Source organism: Engraulis encrasicolus, chromosome 12, assembly GCF_034702125.1.
Source record: "Engraulis encrasicolus isolate BLACKSEA-1 chromosome 12, IST_EnEncr_1.0, whole genome shotgun sequence".
In the NCBI taxonomy this organism is placed as follows: domain Eukaryota; kingdom Metazoa; phylum Chordata; class Actinopteri; order Clupeiformes; family Engraulidae; genus Engraulis; species Engraulis encrasicolus.
The window spans coordinates 38,488,469-38,516,137 of NC_085868.1; the positions used below are offsets into that span (position 1 = coordinate 38,488,469).

A 27,669-nucleotide genomic window follows, 5' to 3' on the forward strand; every position below is an offset into this window, starting at 1 on the left:
GCTAATTCACGTGTAGTGGAAAATTTTGGATAGCTGCAAAAAAAGAGACGAAGAAAGACCAGATTCAACAACAGTGCGGCAGGTAGCACCTAAGCATTGGTATGTTTGCGATAAATATTGCTTTAAGATTAAAAATATTGTGCATATATGGTGATTTAAAGTGCATAACTGTCTCCGTAAGTGCTGAAATGTTGAAATCCGCGACCCGGTGCTTGCAGAATGAGCCCCTGTAGCTTCAACAGCTAAGGGGGGCGTTTCAATGGATCCATTTTTGACAGACTTGCCAGCTTGCTAACTTGATCACGTTTGCCACTTGGCAGCTAGCTCGCTAAAAACGCCATAAATCACGTTGCATCGGGTAGTTGTTGACGCCTGCATGCCTTCCGTTTTTGTAAATCAGACTTTTGCAATGTCACTCGAGCACCCAGATGCTGCTGAGCATCCTGCATATTCTGCATCATCATTTGTCTGTCTCCTGTCTCGGTTCCCCAGTGTCTGACCCAGAAACTAGAAAATGCCTGACGAGCGTGCTTTGAAGAACCCATACAAAGATTATGATGGCACCCAAACCCTGTTCGACGCACAAGGAAACGTAAGTTTGCCAGCATCCTCCAACATCATTGTTCAGCACCATAGGCAACAATGTGTCTGCATTATTGACAACTAAGTATCACATTTCTCAGCGTGCGAGTAACAATGTAAAAACTCTCTCAGGAAAAATATTGCATAGTTCATCAACATTGCATCATAGCTCTGCATGCCAATTTAAAACATTGTTTTTTCTCTTTCACATTTTGTTCTTAAGTGTTTGGTTTCCACTCTTTTCTCTTCTCTGTAGCTCACTACATCCTTTGCTGGCCGCATCACCCACAAAATCAATGACCTTCTCACAGCCATGGAGAAAGGGCTGAAGTCAGCCGACCCTCGGGACTGTACAGGCTACACTGGATGGGCTGGTAAGACAACCTTATCCCATTAGGAAAGTATAAGCCAGCACTGTCTGGCCACAAAGGAGTATTTGGTCTGCTGTTCTAAGAAAGTCTGTCAGGTGATGATGTAGGCCTACCATTGATTGGCTGCACATAAATGTGAGTGAACATATTCAGATATTTGGTAAACTCCTCCTTTGTATTTATCACATATTCATGGTTGTTATTGATTATGACATACAAGTTGTCTACATTACAAAAATATACTCCTCTACACTTTTGCCAGTTGATGTCCAAGCTTGCCATGATGCAGGCTACACAAACCTTTCAGAACACACATTAACAGTCATTCAGTAGAAAATGTAAGTTTTGTCACATTTTTCATTCACCTTTTTTGTGGTGGTAAACGCTAAAGTGGTTTGTTGTGTGTGCACTCATTCTCACCCACCCACCCAATTACACACACACACACACACACACACACACACACACACACACACACACACACACACACACACACACACACACACACACCACAAACATTTCACATTTCTCCTGTCTTTGTCTTTCTCTCTCTCTCGCTCACACTCACACACGCACACACTGCAGTACTCCACTGCAGTACTGCACTACACAACCCCATCTCTCACCCCGACCACATGCATAAAGTAGAAGAAATCGGAGTAAAAACTAAAAACAGTGGAAAAACACTGATGCAACAACTTTGTAATATCATGTTACTAGTGTTTACATGCTTAAATGATCATTCATTTACTTCTACTTTATTGTCCACTTTTGCACACTGCTCCACCCCCATAAGCATAGTGCTGCTGTATCTCCACCCCCCATCCCCTTTGCCAGAGGTGTATAAAGTAGAAGTGTAAAAACAGTTTAAACAGTAAGAAAAGTATGTAATACCATGTACTACTGTTTACTTATACTTTATACACCTCTGCCCACGCCACTACCCCCCACAGGCATAGCGCTGCTGTACCTGCACCTGCACGGCGTGTTCGGCGAGCCCTCCTACCTGCAGAGGGCGCTGGACTACGTGAGCCGCAGCCTGAGCCTGACGGGCCGCTGGATCACCTTCCTGTGCGGCGACGCGGGCCCCCTGGCCATAGCCGCGGTGGTCTACCACCGCCTGCAGAGGAACCAGGAGGCCGACGAGTGTGTCAACAGGTCAGTGACTTTTAATCCAGTTCAGCCTAAGGCTCCTTGCAAAAAAATGAATGCCTCAGCCCTTTTTGAGAAAAGGTTCCCCCTGCCTATTAAAGCCTGAATATCTCAGCCTCTGAAGCACATAAAAACATGAAATAAGTTGCTTTTAAAGGCTAGGACCCTCATCTTGCATTAGAATGTGTTCATTCAGCTCTAACATACCCACATTTTTAATAAAAAGCCCAAATCTCAAGAGCCTGAATGCAGCATGCATGTCACTCCATGCGCCAAAGGTCAAACAAGGTGTGCTTAGCATCAGGCTAAAATGGGTTAAAGGGACACTATGCAACACAGGGGAAGTGACATGGTTGATCTTTGGATCAGAAGGTTGCGGGTTTGAATCCCACCTTTCATAGTAGGAAGAATGTGTGGTCTACCACAGAGGAACCAGGAAGCCAAAGGGCACATTCCATTATCCAAACTCCCGTCCTCGACTTGCAATTGTGAACTTTCACTTCGCTGACGCCCAGATTTCGTGCAAAAAAAAACAATAAAGCTTCCCTGCTGTCAGCCTAGGCACTACTACTTTTTGGGGTACATTTCCCCATTCAACGTCCCGATTGCTAATGCGAAAATTTCCTTTGAATTACGCTTGTGCGAGATATTGGATTAAACTTGTACGTCAATGACGTCATCACGAGACCACAAGCACAAGTGAGGACAGGAGTTTGGTTAGTGGAGTTTGGTGAGTGGAGTTTGGTTAGTGGAGTTTGGTTAGTGGAGTTTGGTTAGTGGAGTTTGGTTAGTGGAGTTTGGTTAGTGGAGTTTGGTTAGTGGAGTTTGGTTAGTGGAGTTTGCCCACTGAGTGTATCAACACGGTGTCAGTGACATGGACTTTCAGAGGAGTTAAACATGCAACACTCCTTGAAAACAAGCAATTGATTCAGTGCGCTAAGCCCCCCATTTGGGCTTAAAGGGACCCCGGTTCGAGTCCGGCCGGGGTAATTTCAGTCACTATTCTTCACTCGTGTCACCATCTCAGAGTCCTATCAAAAAGAAGGACAAGTCCGCACACTTCAGGTCTATTTTTTTTTTTTTTTAAAGAAGCAATTTACTTGACTTGCACTATGCAAATTCAGTCACTATTTCAGGCAGTGAGTCAGTAAAATGGTTATGGTCCACCCCGCCTGCAGAGGAAGCAGGAGGCAGAGGAGTGTGTAGACTGTAGGCCAGTGACCGGGTGCAAGTCAAGCTACTTCCTCCTTTCCTTGGCTGGTTAGGGAGTTGGGCTTTGGATTAGAGGGCTGCAGGTTCGAATCCCACCGTTTTTAGTAGGAAAGAATATGGTCTACCAGCAGAGGAATCAGGATGCCGTTGAATGTGCTAACTAGAGATGTACAGGATCCAAGATCCGGTTCCGGATCCGGCAGGATATTAGGGTTTTTCACAGGATTCGGATCCGGTTCCGGGATCCAGGATCCGGTAGCCGAGGCTTTTCAGTCAAAATAGTTTGAGCCAACTTGATGAAAAGGGCCCACGTGTGTGAGTAGGCTATGTGTTTCAACCCTTTCGTAGGATCCGGTATCCGGTTCCGGATCCGGCAGGATCTTAAGCAGTGGATCCGGGATCCGGCAGGATCCTAAAAATCAGGATCCGGTGCATCTCTAGTGCTAACATGTCAGTGACTGGGGGCAACATTTCAGTCAGTCATATGTTTATGGTCCACTGTCTAGAGGGGAGCCTGTAGGCCGATGAGTGCAGTGACTTCGACTAACAGTGGAGTTCATCTTAATCAGTGATGGAACGATCAGGTTTTCCTTACAAAAGCCGATGGAAGTGCTAGGTTCAGAGAAACCCTCTCGCAAACTTCATCTAACCAACAAGAACCTGCACCTTACAAAACCAGTCCCCTATATTACACTACATCTGGGATCGCCGGCAATCCCATTAGGATGAAAGGGTTGCCACTATATTGAAGTATTTATGTCCAGGTATCTGTATTATCCACAATTGGTCAGTTGTTCTCCACCTTAACTGTAGTAAACGATTTTGTAGCTAACATGCTGTAGAAAATGAATTTAACACAATCATCATTTTCCAAGTTAATTACATTTAAAATGGACTCATTTGTTTTAAACACGGTGCCAAATTTCCCTTGTGTTTTATTTGATCTTATATTGGCCAATACAACGTGTTTACAGGGCCCTTTGAAGAACATTACAGATCTAATTTAGTGGATATTAGCGAATATTACGCTGTAAACTAGATAATGCAGAAAGCGGTGTGCCGCCCGCCAGCAGCCACTTATTTTGGCAAAATAAGGTCAGCAGGTCCCAGAGGAGCTGTGCCTGCCGTTGTTGCTGAGTTTAGCCCTTGGAGTTGGTTGTTATCTTCTTTGGTATGCTTCGTCTTTGTTTGTGTATGTGTGTGTGTGCGTGTGCGGGACGTGCACATGTGTGTGTGTCCGTCTTTCTTGGTGTGTGTGTGTGTGTGTGCGTGTGTGTGTGTGTGTGTGTGTGTGTGTGTGTGTGTGTGTGTGTGTGTGTGTGTGTGTGTGTGTGTGTGTGTGTGTGTGTGTGTGTGTGTGTGTGTGTGTGTGTGTGTGTGGTTTTGTGTATTTTAACCCCTTCTACTCTTTTTTTGAACACTTCCACCCTTCTTTCTGTGTGGCTGTGTGTGTATTTTCCATGTTGGTGTGTGCGTGCTCGCGTGCGTGCGTATCCAGGCTGCTGCAGCTGCACCAGAGCGTGGTGAAGGGCGTGGGCAACCTGCCTGACGAGCTGCTGTACGGCCGTGTGGGGTACCTCTACTCCCTGGTCTTCATCAACCAGCAGTTCGGACAGGAGAAGATCCCCATGCAATACCTCCAGCAGGTGAGACCAGGGGGGGAGAGAGAGAGAGCGAACGGCTCATAGGGGAATGGCCGTGGTGACGCTGAGTGCACACCGTGAAATTGCATTTATGCCCCACCTGTGAGAAGATCCTCGTGTAGTATCTCCAGCAGATGAGGCCTGTAGATAGAGAGAGAGGCTCTTGGAAACTGGTCATTGTGACAGGGTGCACACAATGAAATTGCATTTATGATTCACCCGTGAAAAGATCCCAATGCAGTAGCTACAGCAGGAGAGACCGGGAGAGAGAATGACTCTCTGGGAAACTGTGACACAGTGCACACAATGAAATTGCATTTATGCCTCACCCTATGAATACCATGCAGGTGAGACTGGGAGAGAGAATGACTCTCTGGGAAACTCAACGTCATTGTGACACAGTGCACACAATGAAATTGCATTTATACCTCACCCTATGAATACCATGCAGGTGAGACTGGGAGAGAGTAATCAGGTCCGAAGACCACATGTACAGTAATACATTCACCATCTGGAGTGATGCAGTACCTACAGCGGGTGAGATCAGGAGAGAGAATGTCTTTCTGGGAAACTCCTGTTGTCATTGTGACACAACACACTGCAGCACGCAGTGCGCACAATGAAATGGCATTTACAGGCCCTGCCGTATCCAACCGGTAGGGCACTCGCCTGCCATGCGGCTGACCCGGATTCGATTCCAGGCCGGTGTCCTTTGCCGACCCCTCCCCGTCTCTCTCCCAATTCGCTTCCTGTCCACCTCTCACACTGTCCTATCAAAATGAAGTCGAAAAAGACAAAAAAAATTTACTGTATGTGTTGTCTGCAAGAATGCATTGCCACATGCATTGCCCCCAGCAGCTGAGACAGATGTTGTGAATGTTATGTTATGTTGAATGTTGTGTCATGTTATGAATTCACTTTGCTGCACTTAATGAGTGACACAGGGCCTCATTTATAAAACTTTGCGGAAGAAATGCGCCAAAAGATGGCACACGCACGAATCTCAGGTTGTGCGTGCGCAAGAAAATATTCAGATTTATAAAGCATGGCGCACGCGCGTTCCACGTCGATTTCCCTTTATAAATCCCAACTGACTCTGAAGTTGCGACACATGTGCGCACCTGTGGACACACCCATAATTATCTATGAATATTCAGTGAAACGCCCAAAATGAATATTTATATCTGTGGACGGCGTGCGGAAAGCAGACGAGATGGCCTATTTACCACATGTGGAGCAAACAGTTTTATTACAGTAGATAGGCCTAGAGAACGTTGGGCAATGTGGAGCAGTTAAGTTTGGGAAGTCGTACAAAAAAAAATCTCTCGAATTGCAGCATGTGGATGGTTAAGCTTGCTAAAGTCACGCTATACCAGAGGTAAAAAAAATAAAATCAGGATGGCATGGACATGAACCTGCCAGGTCATGGACATGTAGTATTAATTGAGTTGTGAACAAGGGGAAAAATAGCTGCGTCAAGGAAACATCTCACATGGCATGTCCCCATGTGAAATTCACCGGTAGAAAATCTAGCTGTCTCATGGCACCTCATATGCACCGGGTTTACCGTTGGTCACTGCGCACAGCTGTCTGCTTTCAGTTCAAAGCGACGCCCCAAATGTCAATCGACACATCCACAGACAGCATGACATCTTTGGGCATTTTCTAGTCTATATTTATTTCATTTGTGTATTATAAACGTGCATTATCTGTCTATAAGGCCAACTGTCTTAGAAATGCACACCTCTGCTTATTTGCTGACGAACCACATGAAAAGAAATGGCATGCAACAACAGAAACGAAGCTGTCCATCAGTATGGCACTTGGCTGTATGCTTGTCTGTATGCCGAATGGCTGAGAAAATCAACCATTATCTTTATTAGTACAGCTGCACGTGGGACTCGAGCAGATGATTCTGCAACTGGCTTAAATGTTGGCGTAATTCCTTGCAGAGTCAGAACGCACAAACGATTATAGCCTACAGATATACTGGAAAGGTCCGTGAGTGATTTGGGTATTTCCAAATGTAATGTACCCTAAATATAAAATTTGAAGCGTCGGTTACTTCCTTACAAAACATGCATGTGACTATGGATAGGCCAGGTAGGCCTACTAATTATTCAACCATTACCAAACAAACAACAAACAACCACGTTTTTCGTTGCGAACTGGATTAATGTTCAAGTGGCTATCGTGACACTTGACCTCTGATTTTTCCCCCTACCAATTTCGGGTCGTTCTTCCAGCTACCTTCCGAGGTCTCGCTTTCCGCATTTGGTCTTTTGTTTAGGGCATACGCATGGTTCAAACCTTGCGTGGAGCTGTGCATGTTTACCGCCAAGTTCTTTTTGTATAAATACCAAACCTTGCGGTGAACTTGGCGTGCGCAGTCTTTTGTGCGTACGCACCCGTTATAAATAAGGCCCACAGCATCTACACAAAGCAAGAGTGTCTCTTTCTGTGGTTCCCTACGTGGGACAGTTTTGCTGTTGGGTGAATGAAGACTGCTACAAAAAAAGCTACTTTTTACCACTTACCTACAGTACTTGGATACTATGTTGCTCCAAGCCATCCACCTTTTCTTGTCCTTGAAAAGAGCACTGAACTGAGTCCTACCCCCAGTGTGCTAGTTGGCAGCCTCACTCGGAGTGTGTGCGTGTGCGTGCGTGTGTGTGTGTGTGAGAGAGAGAGAGAGAGAGAATGTGTACAGGTGAATTGAAGACTCTTCTCTGTAAAGTACTTTCAGTGACTCAAGTAAATAAACACAATATAAACATTTTATAGCACAACACAAGATTCAGAAAATAACAATATTACAATTTGAAAGATCATTCATTCTGTTTGGTTTTGTGTTTTTGTTTTGTGCGTGCTTGTGTGTGTTGTCTAGATCTGTGATGCCGTGCTGGCCTCGGGTGAGAGCTTGGCAAAGCGCAACCGCACCCAGGAGCAGAGCCCACTTATGTTCGAATGGTACCAGGAACAGTATGTTGGTGCCGCCCACGGATTGGCTGGAATCTACTACTTCCTCATGCAGGTATGATCTGATTGGCTCAGCAGACAGCAGGCCGTCACAGTATCCTTGCCCTTAGGTGGGCATAATTCAGTGGTTCCCGAACTTGTTTCTGCGTTCATTCCCTTCTGGGCCTCAGAATATTTTTGCTACCCGTCATCATAATCCAATCACCATAATCCAACTTTTTTTTGGCCTACATCTGGCGCTGCGCATAGGTGCACAGAGCTGAATCTCAACGGCAAAAAATGTGTCCTTACTCGAAGTTTGTCTCACGTTTACGTCTGCAATGATTCAGTTCAACCCTATCATGTGGTAGTTAGTAGGGCAGTCGGGTCCAAAAAAAGCTGATCGAAACATTTCAAATCTTGACCCAGCAAACAAATGTAGATCAGTACTACATTCATCTAAATTCTAAATGCAATGCATTCATCTAAAATCTAAGTTTTGGTCAAAATCGAAAGAGAAGTATGTCTAACCAAGAGATCTGAATACACATCTCAAGCTGCGATCGCCAGTCTATAAATTTATGAGTCGAACAGCGAAGGTGTGGATGCTGAGCAGCTCCCAAATGGAGGCTAACTGTGTATTCGTTCCCCACTGCCAGTGAAAATGCCCTTTTTAAACAACACGCTGAACGACTGGCTGTTTCTGTTACTGTTCCCCATGGGAAGTGTGTGTGAGCTTTAGTGTGGCAGGTCCTCGGTAATAAAGAGCTGGGAGGTAGTCAGGACACACAAAACTGTGAAACACTTTGGGAGCTTTCAGTCGAATTGAATTGGAGAAACACTTTATGGAGCCACGGGCAGGGCACCTTGACACACCAACCATGTTAAGTGCATCTTTCAGAGTCTGAGTCAGAGTCTTTCAGTAAATAACCACCTGCATTGAGCGGAGGAATCATGCATAAAATGACATCACAACAATGGTTTGTGCCTTTTGAGGCTAAAAGGCCTGAAAAACGGGATGCACTTTAGGCGTTGCCATTTTCTGCTGATGTCAGTCACACATCTGAAGCATTCATCAGCTTCCTCAGAGGGAGCAAGAGAAGAGCCAGGGCCTACTGATGGTGGCACCTCTTCAAATGCCTCCTGGGGCTAGTGTGGAAGGCTGTGGTTGTTTCATTGCCATGTCGAACTTGACAAAGTAATAGGGCTTTAACACTGACTTGAAAGCTGATTCATCACTTCAATGTCAAAACTTAATTTACTTGAACGTAACATTATACACCTAAAATACAGTAAGTTGTACATAGCTATACCACCTATACGTGCTTGCAGGTATAAATACATTTGCTGTGAGAGTGCACACAACACTACTACAGAAAATGTTTTGATGCATTGCACTGTTGCATAACTAAACAAATCTAGTAATGTAATGTAAAAGGTGTTTCCCATGTATTGACCACTTGCAGCAAACATTTTGTGTAAAGGACTTCCAGATTGACTTGAATGAAAATCGTTTTCCTCTTTGTTGAAGCTGATTCGTTCTATTCATCCTGCTGTTCAAGTGCACACAACAAGACAGGCGGCGTTTCTGATGCAACGTGCTGTTTGTAAACATGAAGAGAAATTCAGCATGAAATAGTTCCAGATGATGACTTGTAATGGCTGCCAGTGTGTCTACATTTTTACTTTCACAACAATTTGAGAGCATCACACGCCGTATGTCCATGTCCATGCTTGATCATGACCATGACAAAGTCTACCATTTATCCAGAATGCTAGGGTCCTCATTTGTAGTATCTACTGTCTTTATGTCTCATATCTAACTTTGAATCTAACACTGTGCGGTCCGGTTCTCGATTCTGATTGGCTGATAGCTGTGGTCAATCGAGCGTAAACCTACACCTTCCACCTGAAGATTCTATGCGCGTCTAAGATAGACCCAGCACATCTACGTCGGTAATGAGAATATGTTGCAGTTGGGGTAGGGAGTCTGCAAGAAGACCACCTCTTTGCACCATCTGTGATTGGGGTATCAGTGTGATTGCAGGCATTTCATTCCTGCAGTGTTTATCGCCTCTTTCTGAGTTTTTGTAGCAAAGTGTGTTTTCTGGCAGCGCGACGCACGCACGCACGCACGCACGCACACACGTAGAGTAACGTTGCAGGGGTAACCACAATCACCTCCTCAACTTGTCAACTCGTTGTGGATGAAATTAATTGTCATTAAAGCGTTTTTAAAGAAATTTGGTCAGCGTAGCAGGTTAAGTATAACAGTGTTAGATAAGCAATAAGCCACTTGAGTCCGTGGGTTATGCTCTATTGATAACGGGCAAGGGGACGTTTACGGCACTCCGCTTCGCGTCGTGCCCCACTCCCCTTGGCCGTTATCAATCGAGCATAACCCACGGCCTCTCGTGGCTTATTGCTTAACTAACTTGCCTGACTAACAATGTTTTTTTTTTTTTTTAAGGTTTTTTTTGGGTCTTTTTCGACTTTATTCGACAAGACGGTGTGAGAGGTGGACAGGAAGCGAATGGGGAGAGAGACGGGGAGAGGTCGTCAGTCACATGGTAGACGAGTGCCCTACCGGTTTGTCATGGCAGTGCCAACCTGACTAACAGTGTTTAACAGTGGTCTAGGCGTGGTATCAGTACACATAGCTGGTAATATTTCAGGGTAATATTTTCAGGAAATGCACCCTAGTTCATACATATTGTGCTATTGTTGGACATGCAGTGTCGATGCCTCCGTATTTTGTAAGCATACAATGCAGAATGTAAACGACCAATCACCTTGGAATGTTAAGAATAACATGTATTGTAGACTGGACATTCTTAGAAAGAAATGTCACCAGACCCATTTCAAATATTTGCACCATTTTGTGTGTTGTGATGATGACCTCACAGGGGGATTGTGAGCCACTGTGGGCTGTTGAAAAGAAATTCTCCGACTATGACTCATTGTTTTACTCTTCTGTGTTGTGGTTTCGGAATGCAAATCCTGATTTTCTTTTCATATGGGACATGAACAGGATTTGCGTATGAATGCAGCTTTTGAAGAGCCCCCTGCCTTGTTGACGTGGTGGCTATCTCTCACTGTATCATCACGATTGTGTGTGTGTGTGTGTGTGTGTGTGTGTGTGCGCACAACATGAGTGTGCATCTGACCCTAGCGGTAGGGCATTAGCTTACTACGACGGAGACCCGGGTTCGATTCTGGCCTGGATCATGTGCCAGTCCTTCCCCATATCTCTCTCCCCACTCGTTTCCGGTCCCTCTGTCGCTATCCCGTCACAAATAAAGCACAAAAGCCCCAAAAAATATATTTTTAAAAATTACTATACATTAACATGAATATGTATTCATATCCCCGTCTTGTGTGCAGCCGGGCTTCGTGGTGGGTCAGGAGAGGCTGACGACACTGGTCAAGCCCAGCGTGGACTTTGTGTGCCAGCTCAAGTTCCCCTCGGGCAACTACCCGCCGTGCGTGGGCGACGAGAGGGACCTGCTGGTGCACTGGTGCCATGGCTCCCCGGGAGTCATGTACATGCTGCTGCAGGCTTACAAGGTGGGTCATCCCTCTCTTTCTCTCTCTCTCACTGACTCACTGACTCACTGACTCACTGACTCACTCACTCACTCACTCACTCACTCACTCACTCACTCACTCACTCACTCACTCACTCACTCACTCACTCACACACACACACACACACACACACACACACACACACACACACACACACACACACATACACACACACACACACACACACACACACACACACACACACACACACACACACACACACACACACACACACACACACACACACACAAACAGGTGAAGAGTTCAGATGCAAAACCCCCTAACTCCATTTCTGAAGACCTGCACTTTTATATTTTTAGAGCACCCCGTTGTTGGTTTGGTTTACATTCATGTACTTGATAATACATATAAATAGTTATATTACATGAATAAAATTAAAAACATATGCAATTTTGATAGCTTTGTATTAAATAAAAATGAATTAAGATTATTTTCTGAAAAGGCACTTAGGGGGTTTTGCATCTGAACTCTTCAAGTGTACATTTGTTTTGTCAAAGGAGTGATTACTAACCTAGATGGAGTTGTATATGACAAATGCACCCATAAGTATACACAATACAGTCAGACACACTACCATATTTTGCACTCTCTCCTCTCTGCTCCTCCTGCTCCTCTTTATCTCCTGCTCTCTTTCACTCCACACTCTCCCTGCCTCCACCCCTCTTTCTTGCTTTTTACTTTACTTTACTTTACTTTCTTACTCTCTCTCTCTCTCTCTCTCTCTCGCTCTCTATCTCTCTCTCTCTCTCTCTCTCTCTCGCTCTCTATCTCTCAATTCAATTCAATTCAATTCATAGAAGCTTTATTAGCATGACAAAAACATATTTTGTATTGCCAAAGCATTGGTTGAAGATACATTGGTAATGTTATTATAATAAAATAAGTATTGAAACAAACAAACAACAAATTAATGCTTGCAATTGCATTGATAATGTCAGCAAGAAAAGAAAGCAAACAGGCTGTCTTTAAGTCTACTACATTAGACATCCTCTTTCTGTCCATCAGTCAGCTGATCTTTCTGTTAGCAAAATGGCTCAGAAAGTCATGCGTCATTCAGACAGTTTGACACAAATTGGTGAACATCTTATTTATTTAGACAGCGTATGAGGTTGTGAGTCATAAAGACTAGAAAAAAGACTAGGAAAGTCCCCACTTGAATAAAACAATGAACAGTTGATGGCAAGCAAAGGATTGCGTTTGAAAATGTAGGGGTTTCAGTGAAGTTGTAATTGTTTCTGTAAGAAACTACTTTTGAGCTGTCTCCTCCTTATCTATCGTCTGGTGGACACTCCATGTTTGAGGATATGTATACTGCCCTACAAAGACAAAGTGCAGTAACTATGCCAACATTGAAACTGAGAGAAGTGCCTTCATAGCCTTGGTGTTAGATTGGATATTGTAGTAACTACAAATTTCACATAGCAATATCTCTAAAACGGGACATGTTTGGACCATAAGGCTTTGTCACAGGATAAATGAGGTGCAATGAAAACCATTTTCAGTCTTGACAAAATATGTAGTTACTGCACTTTACCTTTGTAGGGCAGTATAGATAGATATATTATGATGCCCATTCCCAGGGTTGCCAGATATGACCCATTTTCAGCCCAAACACCTCCTGGACGCACTAAATCCTGCCTGATTTGAACTAAATTGATCTATTGATTTCTATGGTGATGGATCTACAAACCTGCCCAATCCCCTTTCCACACGCAGACGGCCATCTTCAGCTGCCCAATCGGGCAGGAAACCGCCCAATCTGGCAAACCTGGTCATTACTGCCCATTACGTCTCTCTGTGTGTGAGTGCCAGTGTGAGTGCCAAGTGTGAGTGTAAAGGTAAGCTGTGAGTGTGTTGATTTGCAGTCAAGTGCTGGTGCTGTCACTGATTGTCAATTATGGAAGCCATTCTGCAGCGGCCGTCTGTCCCAGAAGCCTACTGCCATTAGTGTGAGTGTGTGTGTGTGCGTGTGTGTGTGTGAGTGTGTGCGTGTGTGTGTGTGAGTGTGTGAGTGTGAGTGTGTGTGTGTGTGTGTGTGTGTGTGTGTGTGTGTGTGTGTGTGTGAGTGTGTGTGTGAGTGTGAGTGTGAGTGTGAGTGTGAGTGTGAGTGTGAGTGTGAGTGTGTGAGTGTGAGTGTGTGTGTTTGTGTGAGTGAGTGAAATGAGTGTGTGAGGGAGCGTGTTGGGGTGTGTGTGTGCTTGTGTGTTGTGTGTGTGGTGTGAGGTCTCACCTGCTGGCTGGTTAGTGGGAACACAGCCAGAGTGCTTCCTGTAATGAAGAGCTTAATGATGATGGCATGGATTCACTCAGGTGTGTTTGAGTAGGGAGAGGGAGAGAAGTGTCATTTGTGTCTGAGTGAGCGATCAAGTAAGGGTGTGTGAGTGAGTAAGTAAGTGAGCAGGGAGGCGTGCGTGCGTGCGTGTGTGTGTGTGTGTGCGTGTGTGTGTGTGTGTATCTGAGTCTGTGTGTGTGTGTGTGTGAGAGAGAGAGAGAGAGAGAGAGAGAGAGAGAGTCTGTGAACAAATAAACAGGAAGGTCTTTGTGTGTGCGGTGTGCATGCATGTGTTTGTGTCAGAGAGAGAGAGAGAGAGAGAGTGAGCATGCGAGCAGGTAGGCATAAGTGTGAAGTGCGCATGAGTGAGTGAGCAAGTGAGTGAGTGAGTAGGTAGGGAGGAGAAGAGTAAAATATGCCCAGGCATCTGCTCTCTCCCGGAGGAGAGGAGATGGCGTACGGGCGGTATGGGGAGAGGCAAAATGGCACCTGGGCATCTGTGCTCCCCCATTCATGAGATTGCCATCATCATTCCTCACTTTGAAACCTGTTTATCTACGCCCCGGGACCGCCGTGTGTATTGTGGCCTCCTTCTGACAATGTCGGATGGCGCGCTGCTTTGATTCATAGGCCTAGTGGAGGGAGAAATGGCTAAGTGATACAGGCACAGTAGGGTGCATCAAAAACGACCGTTCATAAATTCAAACTTTGCAAAATCGCACTCTTCCCTTGCAGTATTGCTCCTTCATCATTTCCTTGCAAATTTCTATCAAATTTGATTTATGTTAAAGGGTGGAATTTGGATGGCAGTGAATTAGCTTTTTTGCAAAATCAGTGTGTTTTGAGGCTGTTTTGATCAAAACAAGTAAGGGAAGTCATTTGGAATGCTCCAGTTGCCTTTCCACCTCCCCAAAAAGGCTAAAGATTGGCTACATAGGTCTTCAAACATGGCTTAAGGGTTAGCGCATGGGGAGTACAACCTTAACCTTTAAGGAAGGCTACACCAAAAATATATGCACTGTGTCAAATCTGGGGAAGTGGAAAGGCAACTGGAACATTATTTCAAATGATTCTCCTGTCTAGTTTTGACCAGAATAGTCTGAAAACACACCTCTTACTGATTTATCTGAAAACACCCATTCACTCCCATTTGAAATGTCAAGCCTATTGTGCAACCCTTTAACACTGATGGTTCAGTTTGCTAGGTAAAATTAATCTGGTTCAGTTTGCTAGATTAAATGAATCTGGAGGTAGTGGTAATTCAACTAATGAAACAGGAGTCAGGAGTCTTCATTTTCTTGACCAGATGACATCTGCAGATGATTTATTATTGATTTACCTCTCTTTTTTTCTTGGTCTTTTTGGCTTTATTTATGATGGGACAGTGAAGGTGGTGACAGGAAGGGAATGGGGAGAGAGACATGGGGAAGGGTCAGCAAAGGACCCGGGCCAGGAATCGAACCCGGGTCTGCCGCATGGTAGACGAGTGCCCTACCGTTTGGCCATGGTTGGGCCAGATTTATCACTTAACCATGCCCTCTATACCCCCCCCCCCCCCCATTAGTAGTCTATCAAAGTATTTATTGAATCCTGCTTAGCATATTCTGTGGAAATGCAGTCTGCTAAACAAAAAGTCAACATGCTAAATCATGAGCTGTCTTTGAGGGAGCCTTGATAAAAAGTTAAACTTGCATAAGAAAATCTTTCAAGCTGAGTAGAGAAATATATTTTACTTGAAGTTGATAAATTGGCTTGCACAAGTTATTCCATGACAAATAAGGTTATTTTGCATCTTCGTGATTATTTGACACTTCTAGTACATTCATCTTAAGTTGTCAAAACTGCCTCTGTTGATAATGTTTTCATAGCACACCAAACAAACAAACAGAAAAACATGCACAGACTGAAAAAGGATCTAGCCAAAATTTAGAAACCCCTTAAAAATATGCTTACAAGGCTTCATGCCAAGTCAACTGCCGCTCTCCGCAGAGTTGAAAAAAGCATTACTGCCACCTAGTGGTTATGTATGAGAACTACCAATTCAAATCTGGTATGACGTTGTAATGGCGTACAGATGGTCCAAAGAGGACTATGAGGTTCCTTCCTGCTGTCTGGACATAAAATACTGCAGGATCTAATAATATGACTGCCAAAACATAATGGTGATGGTGATGAAAAGACAGTGACTTCTTACATATTCATGTTCAGCCAAATGTATTTTGTCTCATTTCTGTCTGCATGGTTTTTGCTCTTTTTTACATGTCGTGAAAAGGAAATAATTTGACGGCGTTGTGTGCCAGAGTTTCTGGGAGCTTTTCTGATGTGGCCGTGTGTTTAGGTCATTCTGCTGGACATATTTTGTGTGGAAAAACTCAAATTCCAGAAATTGTTTGGAGACACCAACTTTATACTGTGTTTTTGTGCGTGCGTACGTGAATGTGTGTGTCTGTGTGTGTCTGTGTGTGTGCACACTTTGAATGACCTCATCCTTAACATAATGTGATTATAGCACCTGGTAATTTTGTGTATTTGCAGTTATTACCCTCTAGTGTATTTCATCTTGAGCTACCCTCTCCTGCGTTTCTCCCTCCTCTATTTCAATTTCAAAAGTGCTTTATTGACATGACAAATAATTGTATATTGCTTTTGCCTAAGGAGTGATTGCTGACCTAGATGGAGTTCCAAATGACGAATGCAAGGCCCATAAGTGTACACAATACAGCCAGACACACTACAATTTATAGCACATTTTGCATTCTCTCCTCCTCTCTCATCCGTCTGCCCCTATTTCTCTCCTGCTCTCCTTCATTTTTTTTTTTTTTTAAATATTATTACTTCATCACTTTACTGTTATTGGTCCATCAGTGTTACTTGTCGTGTCTTGCACTTTGATGTCAGTCTTTAAATGTCCTGTGTCCTGTGAATGTCTATGTCCATGGTATAGCGAGAGAAACGTAATTTCTATTTCCTTGTATGACCTGTGCATATGAAGAAACTGGCAATAAAAGCTGACTTGACTTCTCGCTCTCCCTGCCTCCACCCCCTTTCTCTTCCCCTCTCTCTCTCTCTCTCTCTCTCTCTCTCTCTCTCTCCCTCTCTCTCTCTCTCTCTCTCTCTCTCTCTCTCTCTCTCTCTCTGTCTCTCTCTCTCTCTCTCTCTCTCTCTCTCTCCAGGTGTTTGGTGTGAAGCAGTATTTGGAGGATGCGTCTCAGTGTGCGGAGGTCTTGTGGCAGCGTGGTCTCCTCAAGAAGGGCTATGGCCTGTGTCACGGTGCGGCGGGCAATGCCTACGGCTTTTTAGCCCTCTTCAAGGTCACCCGCGAAGCCAAACACCTCTACCGAGCCTGCATGGTATGGACTGCAGGGGGGAAGTGTGTGTATGTGTGTGAGTGTGTGCGTGCATGCGTGTGCTATGTAGAAGGCAGAACATGTCCGCGCTGGGTGACTTCTACTTCTTTTTATTTTTTAAGTATTTTTTGGGGCTTTTTTGGCCTTTATTATTATAGGGCAGTGTGAGCGTAGACATAAAATGGTTGGGAGAGAGAGATGGGGCGGGGCAGGGCCGGGAAGTGAACCAAGCCGGACTCGAACCGAGGTCCCCGTGGGCAATGTAAAAATGAGGGGGGCTCAGCGAGCTGGGCCACAGCTCCCCCGACTTCTACCTCTAATGATGCATATCACTGGCCTGGTTTGACCTGGCAATTGAACTATATAGCCAATATCCAGATTACAGTCTAGGGCTGTGATTCCCAAAAGCAGCATTTAAGTCTAATGCCGTGTCCAGACCAAGAGCGAACTACGCTGCCTGGTAGCGTGGGTAGCAGAAGAAGTTTCGCCTTGAATTCGCTGTATTCGCTGCAGACGCAGCATTGACATGTTTGATTCAGCTAATCACATAACGGCTCTGGCTTGACAGCTTGGGACATTCGAAGATATGAACGTTCCGATTGGTTTTCGCCGAACAGCGTCAGAGCGAATTTGCCTGCGATTAGATTTAGTTTAATCTTCAAAATTCGCTCTGGTCGCGCAAGAAGCTTCGCTCCTGGCGAATTCGCTTTGGTAGCGCAGGTCGCGTGCCCTCCATAGAGAAATAATTACTTCCGTCGCTTCATTCGCTCCGTTCGCTCTTGGTCTGTACACGGCATAAGTATTACTTAAATAAGAGGTGCCTTCGAGCCAATTTATCGGGAATGGGTCACACACTATCACTGGAAGCAAGCAAGGGAAACTTGCACACCTTAATGCCGATGCAATAGTATACTTTTATTACATTACATATACATTTTAGAAAACAAAAAAGTGCTACCCAGGTGAAGTGCAAACGTTTCGGTCACAGTCGGACCATCATCGGTGCAAACATTGAAAAGTCACGCCCTTATGTAGGTAAGGCCACATACACGGAAGACGGGTAGTTCAACCGAGCTTGGATACAGGTTGATGGACAGATGGATGGAGACATCCTAACGCTGTCGCACATCATCAGCATAACTTCATATACACACACACTACTTTTCCTAGCACATAGAATATATCGTCTATGCTGTCTTACTGTATGTATTCAGGTGTACAATATACACTGCAGATTTGTACGATGAGCTTCAACCATCCTTCCTTTACAGTTTATCTCACCGAACATACAGTAGATCCTTGGTCTCCAAACAAAGGCCTGTGGGCCAAATCCGGCCCGGGCATGGCAAACATGAGGTCAGAGCAAATTAAAACATAAATGTCAATGATTTTCCAACACTAAAACGTCAGTGGCTCATATCTCTCCGAAGCACTCACATAGAGTTAGACCTTATGCTGACAGTCTCATAACAGACATTGACAAGAAGGGAAAACGGAACAGCGGAAGTCTGTTCTCTGTCCACTCCAGACATCTGTATTGTTTCTCATTGAGTTGGAAGGATCAGGAAGCGCGCTCAACACCTTGCAGTCTAATGACCTACACTGGGTGCTTAACTTTGTCAGTGAATGAACTCAAATCTCAAAAACAAATGGCGCTTTCACACTGAAGAAGGGTGCAAGCCCCAAACGTTTGTGAGGCGATTAAAAAAAGCAACAAAAAAAATCTGATGAGTCCTTCTTTATTCATTTGTTTTTCTGATTTGATCTCATTGAATTGGGGCATGGGTTTGGCCCACAGCCTCACTGGCTCTACATAATTTGGCCCTTGGAGAACAGTAATCGGAGGCCACTGCAGTAGACCCTCTTCTAGGTTAACTCACCAGTGCCAGTGCTTTAATACGTCTCCAAATGTACTTTGAAAGTAATGGGAGCCAATCCCATGGCTCTCGTTTTCAGAAACCGTCTGCTCAGATCCCAGAAGTTTTTGCTGGTGGGTGTGTGGGTGTCAGAGTATGTATGTGGGTCAAAGACGTCTTTGTCATTCAGTGTTACGGACACCTTCCGCCGACTGTAACTGCAAAAAAACATGTTTTTTAAATTGTTCCAAGTGAATGGATGACAGTCGAGGCTTTCATGAATTCCATATAACAATAAATAAATAAAAACAGTCATGTTTTTTACAGTTACAGTCAGTAGAAGGCATCCATTACACTGAATGACAATGCAATTTTGCACGTCTTTGACCCATGTGTGTGTGTTTGTACTATGCCTGCATGTGTGTGTGCGTGCCTGTATGCTTGCGTGTGTGTGCACACATGGAGAAGGAGCAGTTGTGTGTGTTTGTGTGTGTGTGTGCGCGTGCGTGCGTGCACAGACTCATGATGCTCCTAGGTCTACCAAGGAATACTTTTCATGTCTGGTCTCCAGTGCTTTGGGGGTAGGAAGATACTCTAGGAGAGGGAGCTCTTTTTTTACTTCAGTGAAGTTTTTGGTGTGCTTTTTGTTTTGTCAGATGATGCTGGCCAGAGTCCTAAGGCAGGTCCTTGGTGATTTTGCTGAGGGAAGCACATCAGTGTTCTCGCGGGCACACATAAATACACATAACACAACGCATAAGCGCGCACACACACACACACACACACACACACACACACACACACACACACACACACACACACACACCTCTGTTGCTGAGTGGTCACACACACACATACAGACTCCACTGTTGCTGAGCGGCTAAAAACTGTATATACACCCACACACGCGTGCGCCACTGGCTATGTGGACGAGCATCGCACGCAGGCAGGCAGGCAGGTACGCACGCAGGCAGGCAGGCATGCAGGCAGGCACGCACGCACGCACGCAGGCATGCACGCACGCAGGCAGGCAGGCAGGCACGCATGCACACACACACACCACTGCTGTTGAAGTGTGGCTAAGCATTACCTCCTGGGGCTTTTGGCTGGATCCCAAGCACTAAATGGAAAATTATACAGCCATTTAAAAACTTCTGAATCTGCCGGAATGCCCCGACTCATATTTACAGAGAGGTCCACACAGGCACCAGCCATGGGAGGGAGAGAGAGAGGGAGGGAGAGGGAGAGGGAGAGAGAGAGACAATGAGAAAGGGAAAGAAGGTGAGAGAGAGACAATGAGATGGGGAAAGAAGGTGAGAGAGAGAGATCCAACGGTAGATGGTGAGAGAAAGAGAAAAATGGAGAGAGAAACAGAGTAATGGAGAAGGAAGGCGAGATATGGGATGGAATGTGATGTGAAATACAGGGTGCATAGAGGTAGAATATTAGAAGAGAGGTGACTGCAATCCGTGGCAGCCATTTTTTATAGGTAGACCTGAGAAATGGAAATTAATGGAGACCTGTCAAAAATTGCTTTATAATGTGAAATTGTCCATCATAGTGAGGCTTGTTAAGTCAATATTCCATAAGAATCTTTCACTTGGTGATGCAAGCACCAAATCAGGTACACAGGTGCTCCAGGGCCTACTCTCCCAGAAAAGGTCGCTATCCAGGTGAAAAAAACAAGATGGCGGCCATTTTTCAAGATGGCCGCCTCATTAAAGGTGAAAAAGCTGTTTTCGTCTTAGAATGCCAAGTAATCAAGACATCTGAGTGATGGAAATATTAAAATGTATGAATTCTGACTTAGACATCTTAATAGTATCAATATTTCATCACAAAATGGCCACAGCTTTTCAAAATGGCAGCTCTTACGTGACTGAAAATGCATATTTATGATATACAACTGTCCGATAGCAGGTATTCAATAATACATACTAACCTTGCCATCACTGTTGGAATACTATGTCGTAAAAACAATTTTGTTTACATTATTCTGTATTAGAGTGATGTTATAGCACAACCAGGGCACACTGGTGACATCACTGGTGTGAGACTCAGCATGGGGTTCAGTGTCGGTTTGTAGTACAATAGCTGTAGTTGTAGTTTACTCTTTTAGTAGTATACTCACTTTAGTTTTTAGTATTTATAGTCTCCCAAATGCTATCTAATAAGACCCTGTATATAGCTTAACTAGAAATGTAGTTAGTTGTAGAAATTTAGTTAGATAGCCGCACCTGAATTGACAGGATGTGCCAGCGCGGGAGAGCCGAGCCGAGGGTAACGGGGCTTCAGTTACCCGGATGGTGTACAGATCGCACGGGACTTAAATGACTCTGGATGAACGATCGGGCTGAGTGTAGGGCAGAAGTTGCCTGATTTTCATAGACTTCAGATCAGGTACCACGATTCTGGTCTGACCAGGACTATAACGATTAGCTATATCTCAATGTGCTTTCATATTTTGTACGGTTGGGTGGTAAAAGGATAGGCCGTCGGCCTTTAACCGTATTACACAAGATGTCTGCTAAAAATCAATTGAGCAGCAGTACGTGTCGGGAACAACACCTCAAGCACCTTGACCCTGAGCACGGGGGCCCCGCAAGGTTGTGTGCTCACCCCCCCCTGCTGTTCATGCTGCCACATGACAGCACAACGACCCACAGCACTAACCATCTGATGAAGTTTGCGTACGACACAACACTGTTGGGCCTCATCACTAAGGGTGACGAGACTCACTACAGAGAAGAAGTAGCCAAGGCCATGGTTGTCACCTTTCAGAGGGGCCAAAAACAACTGCTACCACTGACCATCGACGGTGATGTTGTGGAGAGAGGGAGCAGCACAAAATTCCTTGGAGTGCACATCAGCGACGACCTCTCTTGGACCACAAACACATTATCACTGGTGAATAAGGCCCAACAGCCCCTCTACTTCTTGTGCAAACTGAAGAAGGCAAGTGCTACACCCTCCACCATAACAGCATTCTACAGAGGAACCATCAAGAGTATCCTGACCAGCTGCATCACAGTGTGGGGAGGAGGTTGCATGGAGCAAAACAGGAAGACACTCCAGGGCATTGTGAACACAGCGAAGAAGATCATTGGAGCGCCACTCTCCTCCCTACTCCCGTACCACCAGGCTGGCAAAGACCTTCCTACACCAAGCAATCAGCATGCTGAACTCTTAAGCCGCCCTCCTATCACTGATAGCCCCCCCTCAACACTGAATTGTGATTGCACATTCTACTTGCACTAACTCAAAACACACACACACACACACACACACACACACACACACACACACACACACACACACACACACACACACACACACACACACACACACACACACAAAAACACTGAACTAACTCAAAAGCACACACAAACATGCACACACATGTTGCTGCTGCTTCATGCCTGTTACTTAATGACTTTAGAGGAAAACTAGCTACCAACTAGTTGTAAATATTGCACATTACAATTGCTTACTTTATATTTATCATTATTTCACAATGCTACTATCACCATGTCAGAATCGTCACAATAGAACATAACAGAAAATGCACAACAATACCTCTTCTTAATACATGTTCTATGTATGTCTGCTGTTGCCCAGTCTTGCACTTTACATGTTTGTAAGGGTATTGTATTGGTACTCTAGGTGTAATGTATGTGTCTATGTCTAATTGTCTAAGTCCACACCTAAAGTCCATGTCTATGTCTGCATGGGAAAGTAAGAAAGGTCATTTAAATTATTTGTATGACCAGTGCATGTAAAGAAATTGAAAATAAAACTGACTTGACTTTACTACTACAACAGGCTGGAAGAAGTGCTCCCTCTGTCAGAAAGATACAAAAGAGGAGTTGAAGTCTCCCCCTACCATACAGCTGTAGCTCTGACGGCTATTCCATGCTAGCCACAAACATACCACAATTTCAAGAGATCAATCTGCTGCCTATCAGGTTAGATATATAAAGATTGGGTGGAGGAGGTGGTATTGCAGTGTTGCAGTCAGCAATTTTGCAATTCTTCAGGATGCAGGATTAGAGATGCTGTGGATCGAATTCGGCCATGGTCATTCCATCAAGTGGCTGCCAATTCATGACATGGTGTTGAATCTTGAAGAGAAATCCAAAAGCATTTCATACCCAACAGTAATTGAAGATACGGACCTGAACCTTCTTCAGAGGTTTGTCATCAATATGTATGACAAGAACAGCACTGCAGTGCAGGTTGATGAGGTAAGAATGGACTTGTTTGCTCGGAAACAAAGATCCTATGATGCCATTCCACCGACAAGTGCATCCCTTGTCCAGCATGTAAAACGGTCCGTCTTCCAAACTGCCTGTATATGGGGCCAGGCTACTGTGTGTGAAATGCAAATTGAAAGCCCTGCCAACTGGGGGTGGCAAAAAGATGGTGAGGCCTGAAAGTTATCTGGTCAAAGCTTCCTGCAATTGCGGAGAGTTGCCAGCAACTGACAAAATGTGGATGCAAAACTGACTGACGAGGAAGATGCAAATGCTATTGCTTTAGCCTCAACTGTACAGTTATGTTCCTGCAAATGTGAGGACTAAAAATAACTAATCCAACATATGCATCAGAGAGTTTTCCCACCCAAACAACATGTAATCATTATAGGCCTACTTCTGTTTTTGTAATATATAGAATCATTCAGTTATTTACATGTAATTATGAAAATACTTTAATTTTCAATATTTTTGGGGTTTTTTTAGTGTATAATTGAAATTTCCATGCTCCACATAATATATTTCCATACATAGATATTCAGAATATGATCAGTCAATCAAAATATATATAAAAGCCATTTAAAATCAGTTCAATTGGCGGCCATCTTGGAAAATGGCCGCCAGTTTGTTTTTTCACCTGGATAGCGACCTTTTCTAAAAGGGTAGGGTCTGAAGCACCTCTGAACCAAATTTGATGCTTGCATCACCAAGTGAAAGATTGTTTGAGGTATTTGCTGCACTAATCAACACTATACTATAACTATACAAGGACAATAGGTGAAGTGTGTTGCTAAATATCTACATAATTAATACAAACTGATTTTAAAATGTATTTTATGAACTCATGTGATGTAAGTAGATATTTAGCCTGACATTTAAATTCTGGTCCTTGATTAATGGCACTTCATTTTCACACAGTTTTAGTCCATTTTTTTTTTTTTACAAAGGTGGGCGTGTTGTCCATTGATTTGCATTGACTGAAGGTCCCTACACTACCTACACAAGGTGGAGGCTGCAGTTGCCGTTTTCCAGTGCTGTTGCGTGTCACCTCTAGTCTAATGTTCTACCTCTATGTGTGGGTGTCACTAGAGGGGGTGACTCTGCCCTCTGCTGTACTAGAAGGTATTGCAGGCCAGGCGCCTTCTGAGGATGGGGGTGGCAGATAGCCTACTGTAGTGTGTATTTATAGTCATGCCCCCCAAAATAGGCACTCAAGTCTGACCACACGCACACATGCGCATACAAGCTCGCGAACACACACACACACACACATGCATCGTCTCAAAGTGTGTGCGCTTGTGTGTGTGTTGGCGGATGGTGAGCTGCCTTTTGAATGGTAGATACATTTTTTTTAACCCTGTTCAAATGTGTTTTAACTTTCTGCTTTGTAGATCCATGACAATTTGATCCTTCAATGCAGTCGCACTTTAAGTTATCAACCTACTTCGGCAGTATTCAAACCATCCCTCTATAGGCTGGCAATGATGACAGCTCTTTCTTTATAGCTACTCAAACGTACTTGGGATATTCTGTCTGTGGTCTGCAATAGAATGTTAAAGGTGCACTGTGTAATATTTTTAGTTGTTCATTTCCAGAATGCATGCTGCCCATGCACAAGTGTTGCCTTTTTAACAAATACTTAGCACCACCATCAAATTTTAAATATTCATTATGACTGAATGTTGGTTTATTACTTAGTAAATATTCACGAAAAGACCAAATTGGGCAATATGCAGCACAGTTTTAATGAGCAGCGTAGTTGCAATACCTACTTTGGCCACATCCTACACAGTGCACCTTTAATAATAAGGGTAACAGTTTGCTCAAGGTTATGGGAACGTTTTGTGGTGACTAATGTGCTCTTGTCTTCTCCTCCTGCAGTTTGCAGATTGGTGCATGAATTATGGTAAACATGGCTGCCGGACCCCCGACACTCCCTTTTCTCTCTTTGAAGGTAAAATGAATCGAGTGGTGTGGTGGAGTGGGGGAACTGAAGGAAAAAAAAACTCAGTCCAATTCATTTAACATGATGATCCCTCATTACAAACGTACACTTTTTTTTCCTCCTTTTAAATAAATGTTCTTCCCCAGGCTAATGACGGGGTAATTAAACTTTGGGGCGCCTCCTAATTGCCGTTTTTCTTTTTTTTTACATTGTTCGTCGTCCCCTAATTTTGATTTACTCAGGTCACACATATTGCCGGCTTAGCGTAGCGGCGGCCCTTACCGACGACAGTGTTTTTGCAATTAGCGGGCAATTACGGCACATGCACAGTAAGAAAAAAATGCAGAGTTAGTTCAACACTTAGAGAGTACTTTGGGAGATGTAGAAGATGCTAAATTGACTCCCTACGTGTTGAATGAAAACTGTTTTTTTAAGTTGTGTGCACACTTGCCTGGAATGAGGCTGTTGAGTGCTAAGCACTAGGCCCATAATTGTCTCTATTACAGAAACACTCCTTTAAGTACTCTCCATGCCCCTCTCATTAGCACTACGAGAGGGAAACAGGAACACCAAAGTGCTGATTTTTAAGAAGTGCTCTCATGTTGGATGAATTTTGTGGGCCATTCTATTGTCTTTTGTTTAAAAAAGGCTTTAAAATGGCAGATTAAAAAGACCGCTACTGACCAAGTGTTGCCAAATGTATTGAGAAATTTTATTTTCTTGAGTGGGAACATACTAGGTTACTGGGAGTTTGGATTTGGTGGGCTGTGTAGTACAATGCCAGTTCACGATCCATTATTGGGTGTTAACATGCATTTAACAAATCAGATAACAATCTGTCAATTGGAGATTCAGTCATGTGCGTGACAATTCAAAGGTCCTGATTGGTTACTTTATGATCCCAGAATGTCATAAGCACAATTAAGGTGTTCACATATCTTGAAGAAAATTGGCATTATTCCATTTACATGAACACTTGAACAAACTTGAACTCCAAAAACCCGATCATAATCGTTTTGGTGAGTTTGGTACTTGGCAAGTAAAAGACCAGAAAGGATTTAAGTGTGTAGACATTTGTCTTTACATTTTTTAAGTCTTAGTGTTTGTCACCTTTTAGTTGTGAGTGTGGTGTCCGTCTAATTGCATATTAGCATGCGAACCCCAAAATGAAGTGTTGCCTAGTTTTTTTGATGTGCATGTAAATACGCTCACTGGTTGTTGATGTTCTAAAGCTGTTTCCTGCTTTCCTCCTCAGGCATGGCAGGTACCATCTACTTCCTGTCGGATCTTCTTCAGCCAATGAGGTCAAAGTTCCCGGCCTTTGAGATATAAATGGAAACTGTCATGGAGTTTCAAGGCGACTTCGATTTTACCATGTTCTGGAAGGCTCTCTTTTTTTTCTGCTTGCACATGAGAACTCTAAAGTCATGATCTACGTACGTTAGTTGTCATGGCGACATGCTTTGATTTTTTTTTTTTTCAAAAAAGAAAATTGGCATGAAACACACGGATGACAAAAAAAAACATCTTTACATTAGTAAACACACATTTTTCTGTGTCTACACACACGGTAAAAAAAAAAAAGTGACGTTCAAGTCAGTGTGAACCCACAGAGGTCTCTATGTACTCTGTATAAAAAAAGGTCCTGGTAAACACTTTTGTATGGTTTGTTGATGCTGAGATCAATCCTATTTGCCAATAAGTGTAATGACAATTCATTGGGTTGCTCCAAAAAAAAAAGACAAAAATACGTCCCAAGGAAGCGAGTTTAACGGGGAATTCCAGCCTATTTCAACATGCGACTGTATTGCTCGAGCTACCCTTGACTGGACAGTACAGCACAGCAGTAACATTTGGGATGATATTTGGAGCATGTTCAGGCTTTGTGAAGGGGCTGAACAAAAGGAAAAAAGTCGTTGTGTACTGACAAATGAAGGGTTGCACGAGCAATACAAGCTTATGTTGAAATTGGCATGAATTCCCCTTTGAGGAGAAGAGTTGATCTGTTGGCAAACACTCTTTGCACTTGCCGTGTTGGTTTGCATGCTTAAAAGCTTGTACGTGTCCGCCGGCATTCTAGGTTTCACAGAAAAGAAAACTAAAGTTGTCTTAAGTGTGAACGTCTGAGGTGGTGGGTGGGGTGGGGTGTGGTTTGGGGGGAGGGGGGAAATGGAAGAATGTTTCAAATGCTGTCTGCTTGTCGTCATGGAGAAGTGGTTGATCAAAAAAAGGCAAACAGTTAGTGACGATAGACATTCAAAAAGTCATGTATGGTACCTTATTGTGTGCATCAAATGTGCTGCCCAGTCATTTTTTTATATGTATGTTGCTACAGAAAAAAAAAAAAAACACAAAGCGGAAATGTTTCGGTGTCTGTGCTGTATGTGGATATAGCCAGTGTGATTGAAAGTCAACTTGCGCAACTCATACGTACTCTCGTTTTTGTTTCGTTTCGTTTTTCTTTCTGTC

The 27,669-nt window shown here is 43.9% G+C and overlaps 1 protein-coding gene across 1 annotated transcript; it reads left to right on the top strand.

The window, feature by feature from the left end:
* On the top strand, positions 1–27,352 carry lancl1 (LanC antibiotic synthetase component C-like 1 (bacterial)). Its single transcript, XM_063212127.1, has 10 exons — positions 1–99; positions 493–592; positions 839–956; positions 1,907–2,111; positions 4,816–4,963; positions 7,848–7,994; positions 11,303–11,485; positions 16,973–17,149; positions 25,137–25,209; positions 26,456–27,352. Exons 2-10 carry the CDS (start codon positions 515–517, stop codon positions 26,530–26,532), a joined length of 1,206 nt encoding a protein of 401 aa, XP_063068197.1. The 5' UTR covers positions 1–99; positions 493–514; the 3' UTR covers positions 26,533–27,352.
* Positions 27,353–27,669: the final 317 nt, after the last annotated feature.